The 11,083-nt window shown below is 68.4% G+C and overlaps 2 protein-coding genes across 2 annotated transcripts; one reads left to right on the top strand and one right to left on the bottom strand.

Moving 5' to 3' along the window:
• Positions 1-492: 492 nt before the first annotated feature.
• SPC24 (SPC24 component of NDC80 kinetochore complex) lies at positions 493-4,107 on the top strand. Its single transcript, XM_066986463.1, has 6 exons — positions 493-555; positions 2,312-2,513; positions 2,592-2,736; positions 3,403-3,495; positions 3,606-3,682; positions 3,773-4,107. Exons 2-6 carry the CDS (start codon positions 2,348-2,350, stop codon positions 3,877-3,879), a joined length of 588 nt encoding a protein of 195 aa, XP_066842564.1. The 5' UTR covers positions 493-555; positions 2,312-2,347; the 3' UTR covers positions 3,880-4,107.
• Positions 4,108-4,171: 64 nt separating this feature from the next.
• Positions 4,172-11,074, bottom strand: KEAP1 (kelch like ECH associated protein 1). Its single transcript, XM_066986462.1, is given in 7 exon segments — positions 4,172-4,563; positions 5,174-5,350; positions 6,959-7,066; positions 7,069-7,163; positions 8,400-8,442; positions 8,445-9,081; positions 10,472-11,074. Coding segments are annotated over 7 exon segments (1,779 nt in total). The 5' UTR covers positions 11,012-11,074; the 3' UTR covers positions 4,172-4,384.
• Between the last annotated feature and the right edge of the window lie 9 nt (positions 11,075-11,083).

Here is an 11,083-nt window from a genome sequence, read left to right as displayed (position 1 = left end):
ATTTTTTTTGGGGGGTGGGGTAAATTTGGGGAGGGGGGGCAGAGTGTGGTTGAATGGGGTCGGGGGGGGGGGCACAGGTTTATAGGGGGTCCCAGAGGTTGGCCCAGATCTTGGGGGGGGGGGTCCTATGGCCATGGGGGGGGGGGGTCCCAAAGGCCGGGGGGGGTCCCAAGCCCTGGGGGGGGTCCCAGGGTTTGGTATTGGGGGGGTCCCATAGGTCGGCCCTATAGGACCCTATAGGACTTGGGGGTCCTCCAGCGCAGGGGGATCCCACAGCCACGGGGGTCCCCAGGTCCTGTGGGGGAGGTTCCAGACCCCGGGGGGGTCCCCAGGCCCCGTTGGGGGTCCAGGCCTAAACTCAGCCCCCTGGGGGGGGTCCCAGGACCCCCAACACCTCCCGCACCATAGAGAGGAGGCCTCCGAGGCGGCCAGAAGGGCCCCGTGGGCGCCACTTCCGGGTGGCGGTGGAGGGGCGGGGGGAGAGGGGGGAGGGCGGCGCATGCGCAGTAGAGGCCCCGCCCCCCCGGTTCAAAAATCCCAGCGCGCGCAGCTCCGGTAACGGGGGGGGGGGAAGGAATTGGGGGGGAGGGGACCTTAAAGCCCCCCCCCGGGGTGGGGACAGGGCCCGGGGGTGCTGGGTGGGGGTTAACTGGGGTGGGGGGGTTAATGGGGAGGGGTCGGGGCGGGTCAGAGCACCCCCCGGGTCCCCCCGTGGAAAATGGAGGCCTGAGGCCCGCCCCCCCCCCCCCAAATGGAGGCCTGAGCCCCCCCCCCCAAAAAAAAAAACCCTCAGCCCCTTCCCCCTCCCCCCCCCAGGGCCTGTCACTGCCCCCCCCACCTCTACACCCCCCCCAAATCCCCCCAGCCCCTCACCCTGTCCCCCCCAAGTCCCTGTTGTCCTCCCCACCCCCTCCTTGTGCCCCCCCCCCAAACCTCACCCTCTGCCCCCCAGGACCTGTCACTGCCCCCCCCAACCCCCAAATCCCCCCCAGCCCCTCACCCTGTCCCCCCAAGTCCCTGTTGTCCTCCCCACCCCCCTCCTTGTGCCCCCCCCCCAAACCTCACCCTCTGCCCCCCAGGACCTGTCACTGCCCCCCACCTCTACACCCCCCAAATCCCCCCAGCCCCTCACCCTGTCCCCCCCAAGTCCCTGTTGTCCTCCCCACCCCCCTCCTTGTGCCCCCCCCCCCCAAACCTCACCCTCTGCCCCCCAGGACCTGTCACTGCCCCCCCAACCCCCAAATCCCCCCCCAGCCCCTCACCCTGTCCCCCCCAAGTCCCTGTTATCCCCACCACCCCCCTCCTTGTGACCCCCAAACCCCCCCAAGAGCCCCTCACCCCTGTCCCACCCCCCCCCACAACCTCACCCTCTGCCCCCCAGGACCTGTCACTGCCCCCCCCACTCTACGCCCCCCCTTAACCCCCAAATCCCCCCAGACCCTCACCCTCTCCCCCCAAGTCCCTGTTATCCCCCCAACCCCCCCAACCCCTCACTCCTGTGCCCCCCCCCCCGAAACCTCACCCTCTGCCCCCCAGGACCTGTCACTGCTCCCCCCACCTCTACACCCCCCAAATCCCCCCAGCCCCTCACCCTGGCCCCCCCAAGTCCCTGTTATCCTCCCCACCCCCCTCCTTGTGCCCCCCAACCCCTCACTCCTGTGCCCCCCCCCCAAACCTCACCCTCTGCCCCCCAGGACCTGTCACTGCCCCCCCCAACTTCTGTGCCCCCCCTTAAACCCCAAATCCCCCCAGACCCTCACCCTCTCCCCCCCAAGTCCCTGTTATCCCCCCAACCCCCCCAACCCCTCACTCCTGTGCCCCCCCCCCCAAAACACACCCTCTGCCCCCCAGGACCTGTCACTGCCCCCCCAACCCCCAAATCCCCCCAGCTCACCCTCTCCCCCCCACCTCCCCATTATCCCCCCCACCCCCCTCCTTGTGCCCCCCAAACGCCCCCCAACCCCTCACTCCTGTGTCCATCCCCCCCCAAACCTCACCCTCTGCCCCCAGGACCTGTCACTGCCCCCCCCACTTCTACACCCCCCCCAACCTCCAAATCCCCCCCCCACCTCCCCGTTATCCCCCCCACCCCCCCTCCTTGTGCCCCCTGAACCCCCCAACCCCTCACTCCTGTGCCCCCCCCCAAAACACACCCTCTGCCCCCCCAGGACCTGTCACTGCCCCCCCCCCAACCCCCAAATCCCCCCCCAGCTCACCCTCTCCCCCCACCTCCCCATTATCCCCCCCACCCCCCTCCTTCTGCCCCCCGAACCCCCCCAACCCCTCACTTTCCCCCCTCCCCAATTTCCAGGACCTGTGTGACCCCCCCCGGGCCCCCCACCCGGCCATGCTGAGCGAGCGGCTGCAGGAGCTGGAGGAGGTGAGCAAGGAGCTGCTCAAGGTGCTGCTGGAGGACTGGGCCGGCGCCCGCCTGCGCCGCAGCCTGGACAAGCGCCGCCGCGCCGAGGACAAGCTGCTGGGCGTCCAGGCCGCTGCCGCCCAAACGGTGACGGGTGGGTGTCCCCCTGTGTCCCCCCCCGTGTCCCCCGTTTTGTCCCCGCGTCCCCGTCACCCTCCCCGCGTGCTCGCAGAGCTGGCGGCGGCGGAGGAGGCGGTGGCGCGGAGCCTGCTGGAGCGGGAGCGGGAGCTGCAGCGGGGCCGGCGGCGGCTGCGGGAGCTGGAGGAGGAGGCGGCGCGGGCGCGGGAGGCCGGTGCCGCGCTGCAGGCCGCCAACGAATATCCTTTTTGGGACGCGATCCGCCAATTCCCACAACGTCCCGCCTCGCGAGGGACCCGCAGGGACCCTCGAGCCGCGACGGGGGGCCGTCCCTCACCCTTCTCGCCCCACGCGCCGAGCGCTCCTCACGCGTTTTGCCCTCCCGGCGTCCTCGTAGCCCTCCTTCGGACCCCCCCCAACCCGATAATTTGATAATTTGATAATTTTACGGCTTTTTTTTTCAACGCTGCGGCACCCGAGCGGGCTGGCGCCTTCCCTCGGCCGGCTGCGCGGTGCCCGCCGCTGCCGGCCCCTCGGGCACGCCGCCGCCTTCGCCGCCCAGCCCCGCGGCCCGTGGTGCTCGGTGCACTTCACGCCCTTCCCCTGGTGCATTATTTATTTACCCGGCCCCGTGCCGGACGTTCGGCACGGGTAAACCCTGCAGAAACCTTCGCCGAAATCCCCCAAAACTTCCCCCCGGTCGGCTCCCCCCCCCAAAAAAATTCCCTCGCCCCACTAGGCGGGCGAGCTTGGCGTAAAATGGAAACGAAGGGCCTCAGGCAAGTGCTTTGCCCCGTGAGCGGTGACCGCGTGGTCTCTTTGGGGAGGTGGTCTCTTTGGGGTGGTGTTTTTTTGGGGGGGGGGGGGGCCCCCACGCACCCACCTATCTTCCTTCACGGCCCCACCGCCCTGCGGCAGGAGCTGGAGGAGCTGCGGGGGCAGAGCCGGCGGCTGGAGGAGGGCGGCGAGCGGGAGGACGAGGCGGTGCCCTCCGCCGCGTGAGTAGGGCCCCCCCCACCCCAGCTGGCTTTTCGTCCCCGTTTGGGGGCTCCCGGCGCCCCCTTTCTTCCCCTGGGGGGGGCCCTCACACCTGCTCCCCCCCTCGCAGCTACGTGACGCAGCTCTACTACAAGATCAGCCGCATCGACTGGGACTACGAGGCCGAGCCGGCGCGGATCAAAGGCAGTGAGTGTCCCCCCCCCGCCTCCCCACGGCGCCCGGTGCCCCCCACACCCCGTCGTCACCCCCTTTTTTTCCTCCCCCCCCAAAAAAAAGTCCACTACGGCCCCGACATCGCCCAGCCCATCGACATCGACGGCCGCCAGCACTCGCGCTGCTTCGTCAGCGACTACTTGTGGAGCCTGGTGCCGACGGCGTGGTGAGCGAGCACCACGGCTCCGTTCGGCACGGCGCGGCTCGGTTCGGTTCGGCACGGCTCCGTTTGGCTCGGTTCGGCTCCGTTTGGCCCGGCCTGGGCCACACCAGCCCCGCCCGCGGTGCCTGCCGCCCCCCGGGTTAATTGCAAAGGTATTTTTTATTTTATTCCTGTAACAACGGGGGCTGGGGGGGGGAGAAGAAATTCGGAAATCATTAAAAGCAGTCCCATCGCTGCCAGGCTGCAAATGCGGCACGAGGCCGGCTCCCCCTCCCCGGCCGGGAGCTTTTGTTGGGGGGGGTGGGGGGGGGATTTTTGGGGGGTGGGGGAGAGCCCCGCAGCCCCTCGAGCTGTCCCTGGTGCCGCTCAGTCCGAAGGCGTGGGGCTGCCGCCGTGGGGAACGGATAGTGGTGTGGTGGGGGGGGTAAAAATAAAAAACGCCGCTCCTGCGTGTCTGTGTCCCCCCCCCCGGTGCCGCGGCACGCAGTCCGTCCCCCACGGCGGCGCCGGGGCTAGCAGGGGCACTCGCGCCGCTCGCCCGCCTTGCGGTCGCCCGGCTTGCAGGGCTCCATGGTGATGGCCACGCCGACGCCGCTGCGCCCCGACGTCATCCGCGTCACCTCCGTCCACGCGTCCTCGGCCGGGTCGTAGCACTCCACCGAATCCAGGAAGGTGTGGCCGTCGTAGCCCCCTGCGCGCACCAACCCCCCCCCCCCCAAAAAAAATAATAATAATTAAAGCGTTTAGGGCTCCGTTTCCACCGCCAGAACCCCCCATCTCCCCAAACCCCCCCTCAAAAAAATAATTAAAGCCTTTAGGCTCCGTTTCCACCACCAGACCCCCCCATCTCCCCAAACCCCCCCCAAAAAAAATAATTAAAGCCTTTAGGGCTCCGTTTCCACCGCCAGAACCCCCCAGGCCCCCCCCAAGTCCCCCCCCTCACCCCCCAGGCCTACCCAGCACGTAGAGCATCCCCCCCCAATTAAAGCGTTTAGGGCTCCGTTTCCACCACCAGAACCCCCCCCCCCCCCCCCAAAATAAAGCATTTAGGGCTCCGTTTCCACCACCAGACCCCCCCATCTCCCCAACCCCCCCCCCAAAAAAATAATTAAAGCCTTTAGGGCTCCGTTTCCACCGCCAGAACCCCCCAAAAAAAATAAAATTGGAGAGTTCAGGGCTCCGTTTCCACCGCCAGAACCCCCCCATCTCCCCAAACCCCCCCCGAAAAAACAATTAAAGCCTTTAGGGCTCCGTTTCCACCACCAGACCCCCCCAGACCCCCCCTCGCCCCCCGGGCCTACCCAGCACGTAGATCTTGCCCTGGTAGACGGTGACGCCCAGGGCGCTGCGGCGGTGCCGCATGGGCGCCGCGAAGCTCCAGCTGTCGCTCTCCACGTCGTAGCGCTCGGTGCTGTTGAGCTGGTCGCTGCCGTCGTAGCCCCCCATGGCGTAGATGCAGTTGTTGAGGGCGCAGACCCCTGCCCGGGACGAGGAACGAGGTTTTTTTTTTTTTGGGGGGGGTAAAAGGGACCCCCAAAGTCCCGTCCCGGCGGGGCAGGTGCCCGAATTTGCCCCCCCCCCCCCCTCCAGCCTGGCCGGGAGCGCTTCCAGCGCCCTCAGCTCCTTCCCCGGGCCCTCAGAGGGAAGAATTCTACCCTTATTTAACCTAAATCCCCCCAATTTCAGCCCCGCGCCCCACAAAAAGCCATAACCCTTAACCCATAACACCCCCCCCCCCCCAACAAAGACACCCCCCAAACCTTCCCTGCAGCCCCCTTGGGGCTCCAGCAGCCACCTCCCTGCTCTCCCAAACCCCATTTTCCCTCTCCCAGACCCCTTTTTTCTTCTCCCAGCCCCTTCTTTTCAGGCTGCCCCCCCAAAAGCCCCCTCCTCACCCCCTGGGACCCCCCCCAGCCCCATCTCATTGCTCCCCCACCCTGGGGCTCCAGCAGCCACCTCCCTGCTCTCCCAAACCCCATTTTTCCTCTCCCAGACTCCTTTTTTCTTCTCCCAGCCCCTTCTTTTCAGGCTGCCCCCCCCAAAATCCCCCTCCTCACCCCTTAGGACCCCCCCAGCCCCATCTCATTGCCCCCCCCCTTGGGGCTCTGGCAGCATCTCCCTGCTCTCCCAGACCCCATTTTTCCTCTCCCAGACCCCTTTTTTCTTCTCCCAGCCCCTTCTTTTCAGGCTGCCCCCCCCAAAATCCCCCTCCTCACCCTGGGACCCCCCGGCCCCATCTCATTGCCCCCCCTTGGGGCTCCAGCAGCCGTCTCCCTGCTCTCCCAGACCCCATTTTTCCTTTCCCAGACCCCTTTTTTCTTCTCCCAGACCCTTCTTTTCAGGCTGCCCCCCCAAAATCCCCCCCTCGCCCCCCGGGACCCCCAGCCCCATCTCATTGCCCCCAGCCCCTTCTTTTCTTCTCCCAGCCCCTTCTTTTCAGGCTGCCCCCCCCAAAAGCCCCCTCCTCACCCCCTGGGACCCCCCCAGCCCCATCTCATTGCTCCCCCCCACCCTGGGGCTCCAGCAGCCATCTCCCTGCTCTCCCAGACCCCTTTTTTCTTCTCCCAGCCCCTTCTTTTCAGGCTGCCCCCCCCAAAAGCCCCTCCTCACCCCCTGGGACCCCCCCTCCTTGGGGCTCCAGCAGCCGGCTCCCTGCTCTCCCAGACCCCATTTTTCCTCTCCCAGCCCCCGTTTTTCCTCTCCCAGCCCCTTCTTTTCGGGCTGCCCCCCCAAAAGCCCCTTCCTCGCCCCCTGGGACCCCCCAGCCCCATCTCATTGCCCCCCCCTTATGGCTCCAGCAGCTGTCCCCCTGCTCTCCCAAACCCCATTTTTCCTCTCCCAGCCCCCGTTTTTCTTCTCCCAGCCCCTTCTTTTCAGGCTGCCCCCCCAAAATCCCCCTCTTCACCCCTTAGGACCCCCAGCCCCCCTCCCCTCCTTAGGGCTCCAGCAGCCGTCTCCCTGCTCTCCCAGACCCCCATTTTTCCTCTCCCAGCCCCCGTTTTTCCTCTCCCAACCCCTTCTTTTCAGGCTGCCCCCCCCAAAACCCCCCTCCTCGCCCCCCCCGGGACCCCCCAGCCCCGTCTCACCGGCCCCGCTGCGGATGCTGGCCATGGGGGCGATGGCTCTCCAGGCGTCCCGCTCGGGGTGGTAGCACTCGGCCGAGCGCAGCCGGGCCGTGCCGTCGAACCCCCCACGGCGTAAAGGAGCCGGTTGAGCACCGCCACCCCCACCCCGATGCGGCGCGTCAGCATGGGGGCCACCAGCTGCCACTCGTCCCGCTCCGGCTCATACCTGGGGGGGACAGACACAAATATGACAGGGATAAAGCCCCCCCCATCCCAAATCTTGGGGTACGCAGGATCCTTTTGGGACAACCCCCCCCCCAAGCAGCCTTGGGGTCCTGCTGTTGGCACCAGGGTGGGTCTAATCCCCCCCCCCCCCCCAAAGCAACTCTGTGCCCCCCCCCCAAGGCAGCCCTCTTACCAGCCCTGGGGGCTTATTTATGGCTGCCCCCCCCCAGACACCCCCAAACTCATGTTATTACAGTCGGGGTAAACCTGTCCCCCCCCACCCCCACCCCGAGGCTTGTGTTAATGGACCTGGGGTGGGTATTTCCCCGCAGAAACACCCCTGGGGGCTTCAGCAGCACTGGGGCAGATCTGTGCCCCCCCCCCCGCAGATCTGTGCCCCCCGGAGCAGAACGGCCCCCTTTTCCCCCCACATTTAGGGCAGCTCTGTGTCAGCCCTGGGGCAGATTCTTTCCCCCTGGGGGGGGGGCTGGCGTTATTGGACCCAAGGCAGATCCTTGCCCCCCCCCCCCCCAAACAGACCCTTGTGCCCCCCCCCAGGGCAGCTCCTTGCCCTCCAAGACAGATCCTTGTGCCCTCCCCCCAACAGATTCTTCCTCCCCCCCTCCAGGACAGATCCTTGCCCCCCCAGGGCAGCTCCTTGCACCCCCCAGGGCAGCTCCTTGCCCCCTTCCAGGACAGATCCTTGTGCCCCCCGGACAGATTCTTGCCCCTCCCAGGGCAGCTCCTTGCACCCACCCCCGCCCCCCCAGGGCAGATCCTCGTGCCCCCCCAAGACAGATTCTTGCTCCCCCCCCCCAGGACAGCTCCTTGTCCCCTTCCAGGACAGATCCTTGTGCCCCCCAGGGCAGATCCTTGTCCCCTTCCAGGACAGATCCTCATGCCCCCCCAGGGCAGCTCCTTGTGCCCCCCCAGGGCAGATCCTTGCACCCCCCCCAGGCCAGCTCCTTGTCCCCTTCCAGGGCAGCTTCCTTGTGCCCCCCAGGACAGATCCTTGCACCCCCCCAGGCCAGCTCCTTGTCCCCTTCCAGGGCAGCTTCCTTGTGCCCCAACAGGACAGATCCTTGCACCCCCAGGGCAGCTCCTTTGCCCCCCCAGGGCAGCTCCTTGTGCCCCCCCAGGGCACCTCCTCGCCCCCACCCGGCCAAATCCTTTCCCCCCAGGCCAAATCCTTGCCCCCGCCCCCCCCCCCCCCCGCAGTTAACCCCCCCGGCCTCACCTCTCCACGCTGCTGTGGTGCACGCAGCCGTGCGACCCCCCACGGCGTAGATCATGCCGTCGATCACCCCCACCCCGATGCGGTTGCGGGGGACGCTCATGGGGGCGCAGGGCGACCAGCGGTTCGTCATGGGGTTGTAGCAGTCGATGGCGGCCGAGTCGGTGTTGCCGTCGGGGGAGTTGTTCCGCCCCCCACGGCGTAGAAGAGCCCCCCACCACGCAACCCCCAGGCCGCTGCGGGGCACCTGCAGGTCGGCCAGGCGCACCCAGGAACCGTCGCGGGGGTTGAAGGCCTCCAGGTAGCCCAGGGACTGGCGGTAGTAGCCGCCGGCCGTGTAAATGAGCTGCCCGACTTTGGGGGCCCGGCCGGGGAGCACCTGGGTGGGTTTGTGGAGGGTGAGGTCCTGGAAGATCTGCGCCAGGTAGTCCTTGGAGCGGGCGTCGGAGCGCAGCAGCTCGCACTTCTGGAGCTGCAGCTGGAGGAAGTGCGGGGTGAGCGCGTGGCAGCGCACGGCGCGCAGCAGCGCCTGCACGTAGGGGCGCCGGTGCTCGCAGTCGTACTGCACCCAGTTGATGCAGGCGTGGAACACCTCGGACTCGCAGCGCACGTTCAGCTCGTCGCGGCTGATCAGCGTGGCCAGCTGGCAGTGCGACAGGTTGAAGAACTCCTCCTGCTTCGAGACCTGGTTTGGTTTTTTTGGGGGGGGGGGAGACATGCGGTGACCCCCCCATTCCGGCAATCCCGGCATCACCCGGCGCCTTCAAGTGGAAAGCCGCCGGGGGGAGTGGGGGGGGGTCCACGGGGTCTGTCGGGGGCCCCGGTGGGATGCAGAGCCTGTCCCCGTCCCCTAGAGCCCCCCCCAGGGGTCCCCACGTCCCCCGGGACCCCCAGCGCCATAAGGGGCTCCCCACATCCCCCCCAGTTCCAAGCCTCCCCCCCTTCCCGAGGACCCCCAGCCCCTCGGGGGTCTCTGCACACCCCCAGCACCCCCCAGCCCCACAGGGGTCTCCCCAGGCCCCCTACCCCCTCAGGGCTCTCCCCTCTTCCCCAGGACCCCCCTATGCTCCCCATGACCCCCCATCCCCACGGGGCTCTCCCCACACCCCCCAGCTCCAAACCTCCCCATACCCCCCATCCCCATGGGGCTCTCCCTACACCCCCTATGATACCCCCATCCCCACGGGGCTCTCCCCACCCCCCAGGACCCCCAGACCCTCAGGGTTCTCCCCACACCCCCCAGCTCCAAACCTCCCCAGCCCCCCATCCCCACAGGGCTCTCCCCACACCCCCCAGCTCCAAACCTCCCCAGCCCCCCCATCCCCACGGGGGCTCTCCCCACACCCCTAGGCCCCCCATCCCCATGGGGGTCTCCCCCATTCCCCAGGACCCCCCCATCCCCACGGGGCTCTCCCCACACCCCCCAGGACCCCCAGACCCTCAGGGTTCTCCCCACACCCCCAGTTCCAAACCTCCCCAGGTCCCCCATCCCCACGGGGCTCTCCCCACACCCCCCATGAGCCCCCCATCCCCATGGGGCTCTCCCCACCCTCCCCAGGACCCCCCCCCATCCCCTCCCAACCCCCCAGCCTCTTGGGGCTCTCCCCACACCCCCCAGTTCCAAACCTCCCAGGACCCCCATTCCCAGGGGGCTCTGCCCACCCCCCAGCCCCATGGGGGTCTCCCACATTCCCCATGACCCCCCCATCCCCACGGGGGTCTCCCCCATTCCCCATGACCCCCCCATCCCCATGGGGCTCTCCCCACCCCCCAGGACCCCCCCCCCATCCCCTCCCAACCCCTCCCCAGCCTCTTGGGGCTCTCCCCACACTCCCCAATTCCAAACCTCCCCAGGGCCCCCGTCCCCACGGGGCTCTCCCCACCCCCCCAGGACCCCCAGACCCTCAGGGTTCTCCCCACACCCCCCAGTTCCAAACCTCCCCAGGACCCCCAGCCCCATGGGGCTCTCCCCCACCCCCCCCATGACCCCGCCGTCCCCACGGGGCTCTCCCCCCACCCCCCCCATGAGGCCCCCCCACCCCCCCAGCCCCCTCCCGCCCCGCCTCACGGCTCACCTCCCCGAAGTGCATGTAGATGTACTCGCGGGCGCGCTGGTGCAGCTCGGCGCAGCCGATCTGCTCGGCGAAGTTGGCGATGCCGATGGCGTTGCTGGGGTCGAGCTGCTGCACCAGGAAGTCGCAGCAGGCGCGCACCACGCTGTCGATCTGGTACATGACGGCGCCGTTCATCACGTGCAGCACGCAGCGCTCGCCCACCGAGATGGACGCCGTGTAGGCGAACTCCACCAGCCGCTCCATCACCCGCGGGTGCACCCCTTCGATGGGCACCACCTCCATCGCCTGCTCGCGCAGGCCGGCCGTGAACATGGCCTTGAAGACGGGGCTGGACGAGGCCAGGACCACCTTGTGGGCCGGGAAGTCGGCGGGGGCGTCGCGGTAGCGCACCCGCAGGGTGACGTCGCAGAGCTGCCGGCTGAGCCGCAGCTGGTTCATGATGCCGAAGGCGTGCTTGGGGTGCTCCTCCAGGGTGTAGCTGAACGAGCGGTTCCCCTGCCCCGACGGCGTCACCTCCGCCTGGCACTCGGGCGCGTACATGGCCGGAGGAGCATGGCAGGCCCCCCCCGGGGGGCTCGGGAGGTGGGGGGGGGGTTGGGGGGTGTCCGGGGG

Source organism: Anser cygnoides, chromosome 34 (assembly GCF_040182565.1).
Source record: "Anser cygnoides isolate HZ-2024a breed goose chromosome 34, Taihu_goose_T2T_genome, whole genome shotgun sequence".
NCBI classification, from domain to species: domain Eukaryota; kingdom Metazoa; phylum Chordata; class Aves; order Anseriformes; family Anatidae; genus Anser; species Anser cygnoides.
Note: the sequence above shows the minus strand (reverse complement) of the source record. Positions and strands in the feature narration are given on the sequence as shown.

Bases quoted from the DNA above. Each gene is read 5' to 3' on its own strand.
- SPC24 (XM_066986463.1), top strand. From the start codon at position 2,348: ATGCTGAGCGAGCGGCTGCAGGAGCTGGAGGAGGTGAGCAAGGAGCTG. The intron at 3,496-3,605 runs GTGAGTAGGGCC...CCCCCCTCGCAG, and splicing joins GAGGCGGTGCCCTCCGCCGC to CTACGTGACGCAGCTCTACT. The intron at 3,683-3,772 runs GTGAGTGTCCCC...CCCAAAAAAAAG, and splicing joins GCCGGCGCGGATCAAAGGCA to TCCACTACGGCCCCGACATC.